Raw genomic sequence first — 17131 nt, forward strand, 5'->3', positions numbered from 1 at the left:
TCCATTCCCTACTCTCTAGACTTAGATTAAGGCCGGAACTGAACCCAGTCAACCACCAACCTACCTCCCAAAGTGGCAGAGATGAGGATGTGGGTGCCGTACTTTTTGATGATGGTATCAATGAATTGCTGAGTTGTGGGTCTCCTGCCCAGGAGTCGGATGCTTCTCTGAAACTCAGGCATGAGGGGCACTGGATTACGGAGCAGATCTCGCCGCTCAATGGCTGTATTCCTCACCTTCCAACGGGCAAACTCCCTGTATGTTGGGTAACAAGGACAGATAAATAGCAGACGGGTTATAGAAACAGAATTTAGAGTTGGAAGGGACTTCAGAAGCAAAGTAGTCCAATTAATAGCTGAAGAAGAATCCCTTCTATATCTCCAGAAGTAGACATTAACACTTTACAAGAGGAAAGCTACCAGCCCTCACATCAATGAATTCCACATTTGGATAGTTCTAAACATTAGGGATCATCCCATCAAGAATAAATTTCCTCTCTATATCTTCTTCCCATTGGTCCTTGTTCTGCAATCTGGGGTCAAACAGAACAAACCTAACTTCTCTTTAAAAACTTGAAGATAGCCTTTGTTTCCCTGCTATTATGTTCTCTGGTTTAAACATCCCCAGCTATTTCACCTCAGATTCTTCCTCTGACTTCTTTTTCTGTTTCCCTGTCCTTTCATCTTCAGTCGTATGATCTCTAGCTTATTAATGTCCTTTTGGAAATGGGGTGCTTAGAACTGAACACAATAGGCTAGTTGTGGTCTGACTAGAGACTAGTATACTAGGGCTAATATTTCCATCTCTCATTTAATACAACCTAAGATTATGTTGGCTTTTTTTTCTTGCTATATCATACCACTTAAGAGCTAGAAATGTTGACTTAGGTTGAGCTTGCAGACAATGAAAATTTCCAGATCTTTTTTCAGGAGAGGTTGGCTTTTCAAATTCAACTTTAAAACTATACACTGGTCTCTATTAAATAGTATCTTATTAAATTCAGCCCAACTTTCTAGTCTGTCAAGATTTTTCAGTTGATTATGTCATCCAGTGTGTAAGTTACTCCTTCTACCTTTGTGTTATAGAAATATTTGATAAATACCCTATTGTTGTTTTTGTTCCAGTCATTAATAAAAATGTTAAACATCACAGAGCCAAACTCAGATCCCTGAGGCATTATACTAGAGACATCTTTCCAAGTTGACATTGAATCCAAATCCATCTAACTTAATATATATCCTAGTTCACATCTCTACAATTGTTTATTAGTGACTCTGTCACCAGGTTAGCTTAAACCTAGATAATATATATCTACAACAATTCCTTTCTCTACCATCTTATTAATCCTGTAAAAAGCTTAAATACTATTAGTCTGGCATGTCTTGTTCTTAATAAAGCAAATGCTGGCTCTTTGTGATGATCATTTCTTTCCTAGGGCAACAGAGTTTTAAGACTAAGAAGGATATTCGAAGTCAGAAAACTGAGGTTCAATTGCTGACTACTTGTAAAACCTTAGGTAAGTCCCTTTACCTCTCTAGGATTCAGGATTTTCATTTGTAAAATGAAGAAGCTGTATTAAATTAAATGATGTCTTAGCTCCCCTCTAGCTCTTAAACTGTGTTCCTAGATGTTCACTAGAGATCCCTTTAATCACACATTCTACAATTTTACCATGGACTATGGTCTGCAAATCCTTTATTTTCTGTTCATTAAAATTTTTCTGTTATTAGTATCTCTACATAGCTGTATCGTAATATACATGCACACATACACAGACACACGCTTTCCTAAAGTGACTATCCTATACACTGCTTTTCTGATCCTATGCAACTCTTCATCTCCAAGTTCAATCAACACTCCCAAAGACAAAGACAAAATTACAACAATAATGATACTGTAATACTGGAAAAATTAGGGACCCCTGAGAAACCCATAGCTACTGACAAGCACCCCCAGAAAGAATGGACTCAGATCTCTCTGGCATTTAGCAGAAATCCCTGGGGCCCTGTGACTCCTCCAAGGAATGTCAATAGATAGGACCATCCCACTGAAGGATAACCTGGCAGACCCTTTCTGTCTAGTAGATATCCCTGGGGCTCCGTGACTCCACCAAGGAATTTCAATAAGATTATCCCACTTAAGATAACCTGACTGAATCTTTTAATCAGCCAGGACCTTTGTTCCTGTTCCCCCCACCCTGTGACCTGGCCTGCAGGTTCCAGGAGATAATTAACCACTGTACCCCCACATGTCCTATATAAGTCATACCTGCACCCCAACATGGGGCCATTGATTTGGGTAGGAGCCCCGATGGCCGCCGGCTAATAAATTCTCCATTTAAAACTTATACTCTGTGGTATGTCTCACTCGCTTCTGGTACAACATTACAATATGTGTCCTTTGGTAAGTCACTTAATTCTAAGCTTCAATTTTCTCCTGTGTAAAATGAAGGGGTTGGACTAGAAAATATCTATGGTTTTTTAACTTCCATAATCTAAAATTCTGTTTTCTAAATACCTGATAGGTTTAATATTTTCATTTGGATCCAGGGATCTCAAAGCCCCTTGATACAAAATCTGTGATTGACTTTGGAAAAGAGAAATAGGATTTTGGCTGCTAAGAATGAAAATCTGAGTGATTGATTCCAGTCTTCTAGAGTGACAAGGGATAGGACTTTGGGCCTTGGACTCAAACTAATATGTCCCAAATCTAGAATCATTTAGGTGTACTTTGGTATTTCTGACCCCTGACTTTTATTATTTTGTTCTCAATAATGTTTCAAATATTTGGCACTCACCGAGCACCCTGTATACTCTGCGCCTTCTGTTTGGATGTGGGTGATTGAAGGTTGAGGTCATAATGTATAAAGAAAGAGCATGGAGCTTGAACCCAAGAAAATGTACTTCAAAGTCTGGTTCCGCCTATAATGGAGTGTTTAATCTTGGGTAAATCATTTCCTTTCTCTGTGCCTAGTAGTGATACTTTCTAAAATGAAAGTATGGATTGGATGATTTTTCAAATTATTTCAAATTGGTCTGTAATTCTATGAGTAAGTCATTATCCCTCAAGGAGTTTACTACCTATTTATAGTGGGGGAAGGGGTAGAGAAACCAAGGACAGATATGAATATCCTACAGAGTATAAAAATACAAGATATAAAAATAAATTGCTTAGAACTCATGAAAGGGGGTAAGGATGTCTTATGACTGAGTCATAAAGGAAGGTGGTGGCATTAGAGATGAGCCTTGAAAGAAGATTAAGATTTCAACAGGTAGGGATGGTGGACTAGGGCAGGGACATTTAAAGCATAGGTAATGACATGAACACAGGTACAGAAATGAAGAAACAAGGAGTGCATTCAGGGAATGGCAAGTCATCCAAGCTTGGCTGATTCAGTGTGAGTGAACAGGAGTGGTGGGAGAAATGGATGCAAAGCACATTGGAAGCAGATCCTTAAATGCCAATATTTCTCCCAACATTAATCCCTCATGAATGCCAGCAATCAGAAAACATCTGTGCCCAATGAGGCTCAGAAATAGGAGATGAAGAATATGTAACCTCACACTAAATGGAAATTTAGCATTTTCTAGTTTTTTTTTTAATGACTTTCTCCCATCTCCCCATGAACAATCTCTACCCCTCAAGAAGCAGCTCACTGCCCTGGCTAACCCAAGATCCATTCCCAGAACTTCCCAGCAAAAGCAGACAAACTGAAAATGCCATTAAGTCAAATTTAAAGAATAATAAGATATAAGGTTTAATTTAAAAAAAAAGTCCTTCTCTGTGTTTGTGTCTGTCTCTTCCTCTGTCTCTCTTTCTCTTTTGGTCCCTCTGGCTATCGCTTTCATTTTCTTTCTTTTTCTTGGTCTCTGTGCCTCTGTCTTTCTCAGCCCTCAGCCTCATTTTGTCTCACTCTGTTTTTCTTTGCCTCTGATTCTGTCTCTTTCTGTCACTGTGTCACTGTCTCTGTCTGTCTTGGTCTCCTCTACCTCTGCCTCTGTTTTTCTGTCTATATCTCTTTGTCTTTCTGTCTCTCTATTTCTCTCTACTTTCCTTTCCCCATTGCAAGACAGCTGAGAGAGATAGAGGAAGGGGCAAGAAGAGAGAGTGAAGGTGGAAAATAAGGTCAGGAATGTGCTCTTGTAATCTGTTGCTGGAAAGGATCCCTGCCTGGTTGGAGGGAAACCATCCCCGAACAGAGTTGAAAATGAAAGTTATCTCTAAGCCTCTGAATGTGTGATCTTCCTCTAAATCTTTCCTCAACCTATCTAAATCAAATCCATCATTCAAGGTTCAGCTCAAATCTTGCCTCCTGCATGAAAACTTCACTAATCCCCAAATATAAATAATTTTACTCCTCTGAAATCTTATATGATTTTATTGTTTGGACAATATGTTTGCCACATATCATTCACTGTTGATTGGTATTTGTTGTTTTTATTATCATTAATAAAAAATATTCCTAATGATAACTTGTATTTGTATAACACTTTACATTAAAAATGCATTCATAATTCTGATATCCTTTGATCATCAAATGTAGCTGTTAACAAAGAAGAGCCTACATATAGATGGAAGCTATAGGGAATTAAAAAGCTCCCTGTATTTAAACATAAGTTTCTAGATACTAAGAGTGTGACATGAAGCAAGTCACTTCCCTTTTCAGGGTCTCAGTTTCATCATTTATAAAATGGAAGTCCAAATCTTTTACCTATCTCCCTCACATGGCTGTTCTGAACATCAATGAAAATGTATAGAAAAAGTGCTTTGTCACCATATGATGCTATAGAGATATAAAATAGCATTACACAGTGGTAGGTCTACATTGATGCCCCCATCTGACAGGGGAACACTTAGATTGTGGGTGAGTAACTCAAAAGCAAGAAGACAGTTGACAGCTTTGACAATAGTTGCTTCAACACTCATTTCCTAAAGTTCACCAGCCAACAGAAGCAAGGCTTGCCATATGTGCAACCTCCCCAAAGCAAGAATAATTAATTCCTAGAAAACAACTACAGACTTTCCCCACAAGCTATTGCCTGACATTCAGTGTCCTCCCACAGACAAGCAAAGAAGGCCGGGCCACCAATCAAGGGAAAGACCTAAGCTCCAGGCTAGGAAAATAACTGACAATTACTTCCTCCTTCCAAAGAGGTTCATTAGGACAAAGGTCAAGGGGAGAGGCCGGGTCTTTCACTCAGCATCAAGCCCTTCCTTTTTTCTTCTAAAGTGTCTTCTAGCCCTAATATTTTTTGCTTAACTATTCTATATTTTTGAGGTCCATTCCTAATATTTTCTGTTCTATTTTTGAAGTGTAGGCACTCTATATTCTAATATTCTGGGTTCTAACATCCTATGTTTCCAGAATCTTTCCAATCCTAACCTTTTATGTTCTAATATTCTATATTCTAAGACCCATTCAAATTCTGAAAATATATACTCTATAATTCTATACAATGGACAACATTCAATAATATTTGATTGATTATCAAAGAGCATGATCACAGCCCCTGAATTTAGCAAGATAAAACTTTAGCCCATAACTATTTTTTCACTTTTTGCCCCAGAAATCTGAGAACAAACCCATGCAATTCCCCACAAAATTTGGAAATACTTATTCATCTTCTGATTCTGGAATTGTTCCCTTTGGAGGACAAAGCAATTTTAGAGATGGCTTAGACTTACATTAAGACAATTGTACTCAATTCACCATCTCAGGAATAATAGGCAGGCAATTAGTGGTAGATTTAAAAGGAGGAGGAAGGAGAAAAAAGAAAAAGAGGAGGAAAAGAAGGAAAAGGAGAAGAAAGAAGGAGGAGGATTAGAAGAAGAAGAAGAAGAAGAAGAAGAAGAAGAAGAAGAAGAAGAAGAAGAAGAAGAAGAAGAAGAAGAAGAAGAAGAAATAGGAAGAGGAAGAGGTGGAGGAGGAGGAAGAGGAGTGAGAGGAGGAGCATCTTAATAGAAATGGTTGGTGGCAGCATTAAGTTGGAAAGATAGAGATTATAGTCTAGAGAGAACAACTTAAGCTTGAAGGCAGTGGAGGCAGAAGACCTGAGCCAGATTCTTATCTCTGGGTGACCTTAGACAAGAGATTAATTTATCTATAAATAAAAAATGATAGTACTTAAACTACTGTCTATCTGCTTCATAGGATTGTTGTGAAGAAAACACTTTTTGCACCTTAAAATATGCTATCTAAATATAAATTATTACCCTGTTCAACTTCTTCCATAAAATTCATTAGCAATGACTCTTCAGTACTCCTTCTACTTACTAACACAATCAATATAAGAGTTAGAGAGGCAGTGTGGTGTAGTAGATTGATCCTGGATCTGAAACCAGTGGACTGAGGTGTTATTAACCAGCTCTGTGATCTTAGTGGAGACATTTAACCTCTCTGGGCCCCTAATTCTTCATCTTTATTATGTTAAATGAGACCGTCCAATAATATGGCCTCTAGGTTCCAGTCCAGCATTAGGTCCTATGAAGCATGACTGTTGAAATTGGGTTGGGGTAGAAAGATGGGAAACTGGGGATCAATCACTCTCCTCTGATTGCAACTAGATTGAAAATGCCTTAATGGCAGGGAACTGAGCCTTAAAGAGCAAGCAGCCCAACTTTTTAAGCAAACAGACTAGAATTTAAGCATACTGTTCCTTTGAGAGGCTACAGGCTTACTCCATGGAGACTGTTATTGCTGAGACTTTTCTAGAATCCTCTGGGAGAACAGAACCCAAAGCCAGCTTAGGAACCACAAAAGAAAATCAATTTTTATATCCATACTTCATTTCTGACCTCAAATGTTATGAAGCAATCTTATTCCCCCACCTTTCTAGGCACAGCACCCATTTACTAACCACAACTGGCATTTATGTAGCCCCCTATAGGTTGTGAAGTTCTTCATGCGTATGTTATATCATTTGAGCTCCACAAGGTAGTAAATGCACTAGAGTGCCCAAATTTTAGATGAGGAATTGAAGTTCAAAGAGGTTAAGGTCTTATTTATCACTGCTGTGTAATAAGGGTGATCAGGGGAACCCCAGATCCATTTTAATTCCCCAGACAATTTGAGAATACAGGGTACGGAGCTTGGTTAGAAAAGCAGCTAACATGGAAGTGAATGTGTGCCCTTCCCCCTTCCAGAGAAAACACAAGGAATTACTCTGGTCAGTCTTTAGGGATTGGGGTATGCCTTCTGATTATTAGTTGGCTGAGATGCAGGAGAATGGACTCTTGCCAGAGGAAGGGTACCTACTGTGGTCTATAAAAGTAAATTGTGAAAAGGTGCATTTCTATTCTCTCTTCCCCTTTTTCTTTCCTTGCACAGTGTTTTTTCTGTGGATTTCTATACCTGTATACAGAGCAGGTAGGTGGCGTAATGGATAGAGCACCAGCCCTGGAGTCAAGAGGTCCTAAGTTCAAATCCGACTTCAGATGCTAGCTGTGTGACCCTGAGCAAGTCACCTAATCCTTTTTGCTCAGTTTTCTCATCTGTAAAATGAGCTGGAGAAGGAAATGGCAAACTACACCAGTATCTTTGTCAAGAAAATTCCAAATGGGGTCACAGAGAGTTGGACACAACTGAAATGACTCAACAGTAGCCACATCTCAGTATACAACAGGGGCTGGTTGGAATTTCTTTCTCTTTCTGCCCCAGGAACAAAAAATGATGACCTATAGAAGAAGCAGATGAGGAGCAGCCTATGCTGACCCAGGTAAATGGGCATTTTCTACTCTTGGGCAAAAGGAGAAAGAGTTTCAAACTCTCCCCTAACCCCCTGGACTCTGGCCTTCTCTTTCCCCACTAGATGCCAGAAAATTTTTAAAAGTTGAAAAAGAAGACAGGTATGAGCATTCTTCAGGTCACTCTTCTCGAACAGAGGGAACAGCTTGTTCAGAATGGTATAGTAGGAAAAGCACTAAATGTGCAGTCAGAGGATTTGGTCTTAAGGCTCTGTATGTAGTTCTGAAGCTCTGCCACTTAACGATCAGTGTGACTTTAGGGGAATCATTTAGGCTCCTGAGGTCAGAGTTTCCTCTTTTGTCACACAAGAAAGCTGGACTAAATGACCTCTGAGTCTCATCCAGTGTGGTATGCATGATACTTTTTGGCTCCAAATTTATGACCCTCTCCTTTAAGACAGACCACTTCTCCTGTTTTCTGTATTTTACCATTTACAGAGCACTTTCTTCATAATAGCCAGATGAGATATAAAGTGCAAATTTTATTATCCCCATTTTGCAGATGAAGACTGAAACTCAAAGAGGTGAATCAGCACCAACAAGCATTTATTTAATGCTTACAATGTGCCTGGGAGTATGCTAAATTCAGACATATTTGGAGAAATGATAGTATCAATGGAATAATCCTCCCAAGAGATCTTCTTTAAAGGAAAAAAAATACCTATTTGGCTATAGATTTAATAGTGTGTGTGTGTGTGTGTGTGTGTGTGTGTGTGTGTGTGTGTGTGTGTGTATGAGTGTGTGAGTGTGTGAGTATGTGTTGTATTTGGGCTAGATCTGTGATTTCATAGGTCCTAGGAAATTCCAGTAAGGAAACTCCTTCTACCAATGCAAGCCAACATATGACAATGTCTTCAAAAGTTGCCTAGAGCAAAAAGATATTAAATGGCTTATCTAGTGCCACACTGCCAGTATATGTCAGAAGTGGGACTTGAATCCAGGCATTCCTGATTGAGGCTATTTCTCTATCCGCTGTGCCATAACTGCCTTTCTTGTTTCAGTTTATTTACATTAACACTCAGTCGCGATAATGATGCCTCATCTACCCACTACTGTTAAATATTGGCCCAAGAACAGTCTGTGCATCTATTGTCAAAAGAACAATCTAGGAGGTACAGCCAAAACAGTGGAGTGAAAATTTGCACACCAGACTGAATTTTGATTAGAAAAGCCAAGAAAAAGTCACCATAAGTAATTTTGCAAGCACAGGGCAGTATAGGAAGATAGAAAGGTCTGTGGACACTGGGAGGGAGTCTGGCCCAGGAGCACAGGCAGCAGCAGAAGAGGCAGCAGTAGTAGCAGTGGGGAACATTCTAGTATAAGGGAGCTGAGACTAAAAACCAGGACTGGAAGCACCAGGGCAGAAAGAGATCACATGGGACTTCTGAACCAATCCTGGGAACAAGAATGGGTACCAGGCAGTAGCTCTATCACACATTGTCCCAGTTCAGGGTCACAGTTCCTAGGCAGAGAGTAGTGGTTGCAGTCATGATCAAGAAAGTCTCTAATTACATACAGAATGAGGAGCAAGTTCCAAAACCTTAACTATGTGGTTCTGAGTCCAAGGGCAGAGGTGGGAATCATTTCTAACTTTTAGCACAGACATAAGCCTGCAGTGAAGTAACCAGGACAGGAAAGCAAGACCAAAGGGGATTCAAGCATTTCAGTCACTCTAAACCTGCAGAATTTCCCAGCGGGCAAACAGTGATGGAGTCCAGTAGCAGTCTACTAAAAACAGTCACACACAATCCAACAGAACCAATCTGGGTCAGGAACATGCAGAGCTCAGACCAAGAGGGCAGTGAACAAATGTCAACCCAGGTCATAATACTTTGGAAGAACTAAAAATTTCTAGGCCACAAGATTCTGAGATGTGAATAGAGCAGAAAAACATAAAAAGACAGAAACTCAGGCCACCCCCACCCCCAACACCAGAAGTGAGCAAAGTCCAATACTGACTTAAAGGCCAAATTTAAAAAGTAGTCTGGAAGAATGCACAAACAAAAAAAGAAGAACAGCTCTACCACAGAGCATTACTATGGTGACAGGGAAACACAAGACACAGAAGAAAACAATGATTTAAAAAAAAATTCTACAATCAAAGACTCAAAGAAAAATGCAGATTAGGCACAAGGCCAACAAGAATTCTTAGAAGATTTAAAGATAGTTTTTAATAAGAGTAAAACTTGAAAAAAAGAGTTATAGAGAAAAAAATTGGGGAAATAAATGAAATCTATGCAAGAAAGTAATAAACAAAGAATTAACAGTTTTATAAAAGAGGTACAAAACATTACTGAAGAAAATAAAGACTTAAACATTAAAACTGACCAAGCAGTAAAAGAGTACACAATATTATTGAAGAAAATAATTCCTTAAAATTTGGAAGTGGCCAAATAAAAGCTAATAAGACATCAAGAAATAATAAAACAAAGTCAAAATAAAAATAAAAAAGGAAAAAATGTTAAATATCTCATAGTAAAACCAACTAATCTAAAAATACATCAAGAGATAATTTAAGAATCATTGGACTATCCAAAAGCCATGAACAAAAATAGAGTCTAGAAGTCCTATTTCAAGAAATTATAAAAGAGAACTGCCCAGATATTTTAGAACTAGAATAAAAAAAAATCAAGAGAATCCACCAGTCATCTTCTGAAAGAAACCCCCAAATAAAAACTCCTAAGAGTATTATAGCAAAAACCCAGATCTCCAAGGTGAAGAAAAAATACTGAAAGTAGCATGAAAGAAAGAATTCAAATCATTAGGATGACATAATGTAGGGCTTGATATATGATACTCTAGAAAAAAAAAAGACTTAAGACTGCAGTCAAGAATAACCTATCTAGCAAAATTGAGTATAATCCTATGGCAGTGAGGGGAGGGAAGGATGGATATTTAATGATATAGAAGGCTTTAAAGTATTCCTGATGAAAAGACTAGATGTGAATAGAAAATTCACCTTTAAACATAGGAATTAAGAGAAGTATGAAATGCAAACATGAGGGAGAAATAATAAAGGACCAAATAAAGTTAAACTCTTTACATTCTTATATGGGAAGAAGATACATGTAACCCCTCAGAATTTTATCACTATTTCTCTTAGAGGGAGTTTCATTAGGCAGAAGGCCTGGGTATGATGATACTACATTGGGATGATTTCAAAAGAAGAATGGAAGGGTAAGAAACAGAGATGCACTTGGAAAAAGGAGGAGAGGATGAGAGGGGGAAATTACCCCACATAAATGGGGTATGTAAGGAAGAGTTTATACAATAGAGTGAGCAACAGGTGGGAATGGGCAATGCTGCACATCACTTTCAGCTGAACTAGTTCAAGAAGGAAAGAATAAACATACAAACACAGTTGGTCACAGAAATTTGTCTTACCTAATAGGAAAGTAGAAAGGAAAGGGATTATGGAAAAGATGGAGGGATAAAATAGAGGGTTAGCTTAAAGGAGGTAGTGGTCAGAAGAAAAAGAGACTCTTAAGGGGGAGAGGATTAAAAGAAGAGAGAAGGATAAGTACATAAAAATAGGACAAAGGGAAATACACATTTAGCAATCTGTGAATGTGAATGGGACAAACTCACCCATAAAACTGAAGAAAATAGGAGAATGAATTGGGTATAAGAATCCAACAATATGTTGTTTACAAGAAACACACTTGAAACACAAAGATATACTTAGAGTTAAAATAATGGGTTGGAATAAAGTCTATGATGCTTCAACTGAAAAAAAAAGCAAGAGTAGCAATCATGATCTTGGACAATATAAAAGCAAAATTTGTCAAATTAAAAGAGATAATCAGGGGAAATATACTTTGCTAAGTATATGGACATTGAATTAACAGACAAAGAATTAATATCAACAACTATGTGCATGGAATGGTATAGTATAAAAATTTTTAAAGAAATGGCTAAATGAGTTATGTGATGAAATAGAGAGTAAAACTATACTAGTATAGTTCCTTAATTTATCTCTCTCAGACTCAGGTAAATCTAAACACATAATAAACAAGAAAGAAGTTAAGAAGATGAATAGAGTTTTAGAAAAGTTTAATTTCAAGGAAAATAAAAAAGTTAGATCTTTAAAAGAATGTTGGATTGGAGTAGAAAGAATTACGACTTTTTACTCAACTGTGCATGGCACATTCACAAAACTGGCCATACTTTAGGGCATAAGGGCCTCATAAACCAATACAGAAAAACAAATATTAAATGTATCTTTTTGTGACAATAATGCAATAAACATTGCAATCAATAAAAATCCCTTGAAGTATAGATGAAAAATAATAGGAAACTAAATAACCTAATACTAAAGAATGAGTAGGCCAAAGAACAAATCATAGAAACAATGAATAATTTCATTAAAAATATGACGACAATGAGACATTGAATCAAAATTTGTGAGATGAAGTCAAAGCAGTCAGTACTTCAGAGAAAATTTATACCTCTAAACATTTACATCAATAAAAGAGAGAATGAGTGGAAAAATAAATTAAGCATGAAACTAAAAAAAAAAATCCTAGAAAAACAACAAGTTAATCCCCACAGAGTAATAAAACATTAAAACAGTAATCTTGGAAATCAAAGGTGAAATTAAAAAAATTGAAAAAAAAACAAACAAACAATGAACTAATAAATAAAGTGGCAGCTAGGTGGTGCAGTGGGCAAGATGGCTGGGCCTACAGTCAGGAAAACTCCTCTTCCTGAGTTCAAATCTGGCCTCAGACACTTATCAGCTGTGTGATTCTGGGCAAGTCCTTTAACCCTGTTTGCCTCAGTTTCCGCACCTGTAAAATGAGCCGAAGAAGGAAATGGCAAACCACTCCAGTATCTCTGCCAGTTAAAAATGATTGAAACACCTAAACAGTAAATAACAATAAATGAAATGAGGAGCTGGTTTAAAAAAAATAATTAGCTAATTTGATTTTTAAAAAGAAGAAAACAAATTACCAGTATCAAAAATGAAATGAGTAAATCACAACCAATAAAGATGAAATCAAGCAATTATTAGTAAAGTCATTTTGACCAACTATATGGCAACAAAGTTGACAATCTAAATGAAATGGATGAATATTTATAAAAATATAAACTTCACACTTTAACAGAACAGGAGATTTAAGAGGGTTAAATAAGTCTTAGAAAAACAATTGTACAAGTTACAAATGAACTCCCCTCCACCAACCCCCCCCCAAAAAAAATACCCAGGAGCAAATGGATTTACAAGTGAATTTTACCAAATATTGAAAGAACAATTAATTCCAATATCGCATAAACTATTTTTAAAAATAGGTAAAGGAGTCCTCCCAAATCCCTTCTATGACAAATATAGTCTTGATACCTAAAGCAGAGGGAGCTAAAATAGAGAAAGAAAAACATAGACTTATTTTCATAATGAATTTTGGTGCAAATAAATAAAACACTAATAAGGAGATTATAACAACATATCACAAAAACTATATGTTTTGACTAGGCTGAGTTTATATCAGAAATACAGGGCTTGTTTGAGATTAGGAAAACTATATGCATAATTGACTATATAAACAACAAAACAACAAAAATCATAAGATTATTTAATAGGTGCAAAAAAGGCTTTTGACACAATATAACACTCATTCCTGTTAAAAAAAATATCTCAAAAGCCTGGGAATAAATGAAGCTTTAAAAAAATGATAAGTAATAGCTATCCAAAACCAAGATCAAGCATTATGTATAGGGGGATCAACTAGAATCCCTTCCAGTAACATCAGAGATGAAGCAAAGTTGTACATTATCACCCTTTTTATTTAATACCACACTAGCAATGCTAGCAATAAGACAAGAAAAAAGAATGAATAAGAATAGTCAATGAGGAAATAAAATGAACCTTTTTTTTGCAAACGTTATGATGGTTTGCTTAGAGAATCCTAGACTGAATTAAAAAAAAAAACTAGTCAAAACAACAGCAGAGTTGCAAGATATAAAATAACCCTGCACAAATCATCAGTATTTCGATATATTACCAACAAAACACAGCAGGAAGAGACAGAAAGAGAAATTCAATTTAAAATAACTACAGACAGTATTAAATAGTAGGGAGTCCACCTGCAAAGACAAACCCAGAACTACATGAACACAATTTCCAAATATTCCACACAAATGCTGATATGAATAATTAGAGAACTATTAATTGCTCATGGGTAGGCTGAGCCAATATTATCAAAATGCCAATACTACCTAAATTATTTTCCTTTAGTGCAATGCCAAACTACCTAAGAATTATTTTATTGAACTAAGAGAAAATAATAACAAAATTCAAGAAAATCAGTAAAGAAAATATGAAGGAAGGAGGCCTAGCAGTAGCAGATCTCAAACTATACTATAAAGCTATAATTTTCAAAACACTTTTATATTGAGTTAGAAATAAAAAAAGGTTAATCAGTGGAACAGATTAGATACACAATATATAAAAGTAAGTGAAAATAAAATGAACTGTTTGATAAACCCAAAGATCCCTGCCACTGGGGCAAGAATGAACTATTTGACAAACCTGTTGGGAAAACTGGAAAGTCATCTTGCAGAAACTAAATACAGAGTAACATTTCAAAAACTGTATGATGAGAAGCTCAAAATGGGTGCATGACTTAAAATTAAAGGGTGATATCATAAGCAAATTAGTGGAGAAAAAAAGATATTACCTGTCATATGTATGGACATGAGAAGTGTCAAAGACCAAACAACACAGGTAGAGGTTCATGGAAGATGAAATGAATAATTTTGATTATATACAATTTATTTATTTATTTTGCAGAAGGAAAACTAATGCAGCTAAAATTAGAAGAAAATCAGGAAACTAGAAAAAAACATCTTTACAGCATGTTTCTCTGATAAATGTCTCATTTCTAAAATACATAAGGAATTTAGTCACATTTAAAAGAACAAGAGACATTCCCAACTGAGAAATGGTCAAAGGATATAAATAGTCAATTTTGAAAAGAAATTAAAACTATCAATAGCCATATAAAAATTTTCTAAATCCCTAATAATTGGAGAAACACAAATTAAAATAACTTTGAAGTACTACTTCATACCCATCAGATTGTCTAACATGACAAAAAAGGGAAAATGACAAATTCTGAAGGGCACAGGAGAAAGCAGGTACTATAATGAACTGCTGGTGGAACATTGAACCAGGTCCAGCCATTCTGGAAAGCAAAAGAACTATACCCAAAAGGCTACAGAGGCTATACCTGAAACAGATCAAAGAAAAAGGGAAGGAACCATATGTACAAAATATTTATAGTGGCTCTTTTGGTGCTGGTAAAGAAATGGAAACTGAAGCAATGCCCATCAATTGGGGAATGGTTGAGCAAGTTATGGTATTTGAATGTAATGGAATATTATTGTGCTCTGAGAAATGAGGAAGGGAATGGTTTCAAAAAAAAAAAAAAACCCTGGGAAGGCCTATATGAACTGTTGCAAAATGAAGTTAGCAGAACCAATAGAGCAAATTCACAGTAATAACAGTATTATAAAAATAATCAAATTTCAAAGATTTAGTAACTTTGATCAACATAATAATCAACAACAATTAAAAAAAACTCATGATTAAACATGAGTTTCAAATATGAGAATCATATCCGCTCCTAGTTAATGAATTGAAGGACTCAGAGTGCAGATTGAAGTGTATTTTTTAATGGTTAATACAGAAACCTGTTTTACACGACTATGTTGTTCAGTTGGTTTTCAGTTATGTTTGACCCCATTTGGAGTTTTCTTGGCAAATATAATGGAGTGATTTGCCATTTCCTTCTCTAGCTCAGTTTATGGATGAGGAAACTAGGACAAATAGGGTTAAGTGACTTGCCCAGGGTCACACAACTACTAAATTTCTGAGGCCAGATTTGAACTCAGCAAGATGAGTCTTCCTGACTTCAGGCCTGGTACTCTATCTACTGCCTATATGCCACCTATATGCATGACTATACATATTTTGCTTTTGTTTTTCCCTTGCCTTCACTTTGGGTGGAGGAGTGGCAAGGGGAATGGAAAAACTTCAGAACAAAAAAAGGATAATAAGAATATCTGTGCTTAAAAATAAATATGAAAATATAAGATTAATTATAATCTATTTCAGGGAAAGAAGTACTCCCTGATAATAATCAAGCATCCTTGAGATACTATAGTCAGGAAATAGTATCATAGGATTTTAGATTTGGAGCTAAAAAAGTCCCAGAAGTCATTCAGCCCAATCCTCTTATTTTTCAGATGGGAAAGCTGAGGTAGTGAAACTTGCCTAATCTTACACAGGTAGCCAATAGCAGACCTGCGATTTAAATTCAGATTCTCTGATTACAAATTAAGTCACCTTTCATAGTACTGTGCTGCCTCTCCACCTACATGTCATATAAATAAGGTTTCTAGATAGAGCAGGATAACCCTACTACGTATAAAAACTTGTTTAATTTTAATCATTTGATGGGAACATTCTATATTCAGAACTAGAAGAAAATTTAGAGATTTTTTTTCGTTTTACTCCTCCAACCCCCATTTTATAAATGAGGAAACTGAGACCCTGGGAACTTAAGTAGGTTGGTTAAGGTCTCACAGTAAGTAGTGAAGTCAGAATTCAAGCTTGAGTCATTTCACTCAATGACAACACTCATTCCACTGATATACCATGCCAGTCACACTCCCTAAAGGGAATTATGCTTCTGGGCTTTCCTAAAACTGATGCTAAATGTAATTTAATCTTTTCTTCTTGATCAGGTCTTCATTATGAGTATCACTGATGGCAGTGGATTGTCATCCAGGGATGTTTTAGTTTATTGGGTTAATTGGGGATATTTCCCCCCTACCAAGTGGCTACATACTGCAGTAATTTTTTAGTTCTTGTGTTTGCTTTTTATATTATAAAGTGTTTTTTATTACATTTATATCCTTTTTTAATTTCTTTTTTCTTTGTCAGACTGATAGCTATTACTTTTGGCTCATATTCTGTTGTGAGTCTGTTGTGAGCATCACTCTGTCCTTTCTTCCAATTTGCTTTGGGCTAAGAAATGAAATAACCAAACCTGGTAGATTTGAGGGTAATATGAGAGTAAATAGGTCTGAAGTATCTCTGTCTCCCTGTCCACTGGCTTCTTTCCTACTGCTCATGTCTCTTCCATCCACAAAAAACTCTCACTTGATCTCTCTATATCTGCTAACTATGGCCCCATATCTTTTCAGCTATTTATGGCTAAACTCCCTGAAAAGGCCATCTAAAGTAAGTGCCTCCATTTCCTCTCTTCTCATTCTCTTCTTAACTCTTTACAACATCTTACAATCTCATCATTCCTTTGAAACAGCTCTCTCCAAATGTACTAGGAATCTCTTAATTGTCAAATCCAATGACCTTTTCTCAACC

General features: G+C 36.5%; 1 protein-coding gene across 1 annotated transcript in view; it reads right to left on the reverse strand.

The window, feature by feature from the left end:
- Positions 1-17131, reverse strand: part of BRINP1 (BMP/retinoic acid inducible neural specific 1) — a 175973-nt gene that overhangs the window by 63640 nt on the left and 95202 nt on the right. Inside the window, exon 3 of the mRNA XM_036752940.1 lies at positions 65-255. Within this exon, the coding sequence (XP_036608835.1) occupies positions 65-255 (191 nt within the window). The remainder of the gene's footprint in view (positions 1-64; positions 256-17131) is intronic.

Source organism: Trichosurus vulpecula, chromosome 3 (assembly GCF_011100635.1).
Source record: "Trichosurus vulpecula isolate mTriVul1 chromosome 3, mTriVul1.pri, whole genome shotgun sequence".
Classification (NCBI taxonomy): domain Eukaryota; kingdom Metazoa; phylum Chordata; class Mammalia; order Diprotodontia; family Phalangeridae; genus Trichosurus; species Trichosurus vulpecula.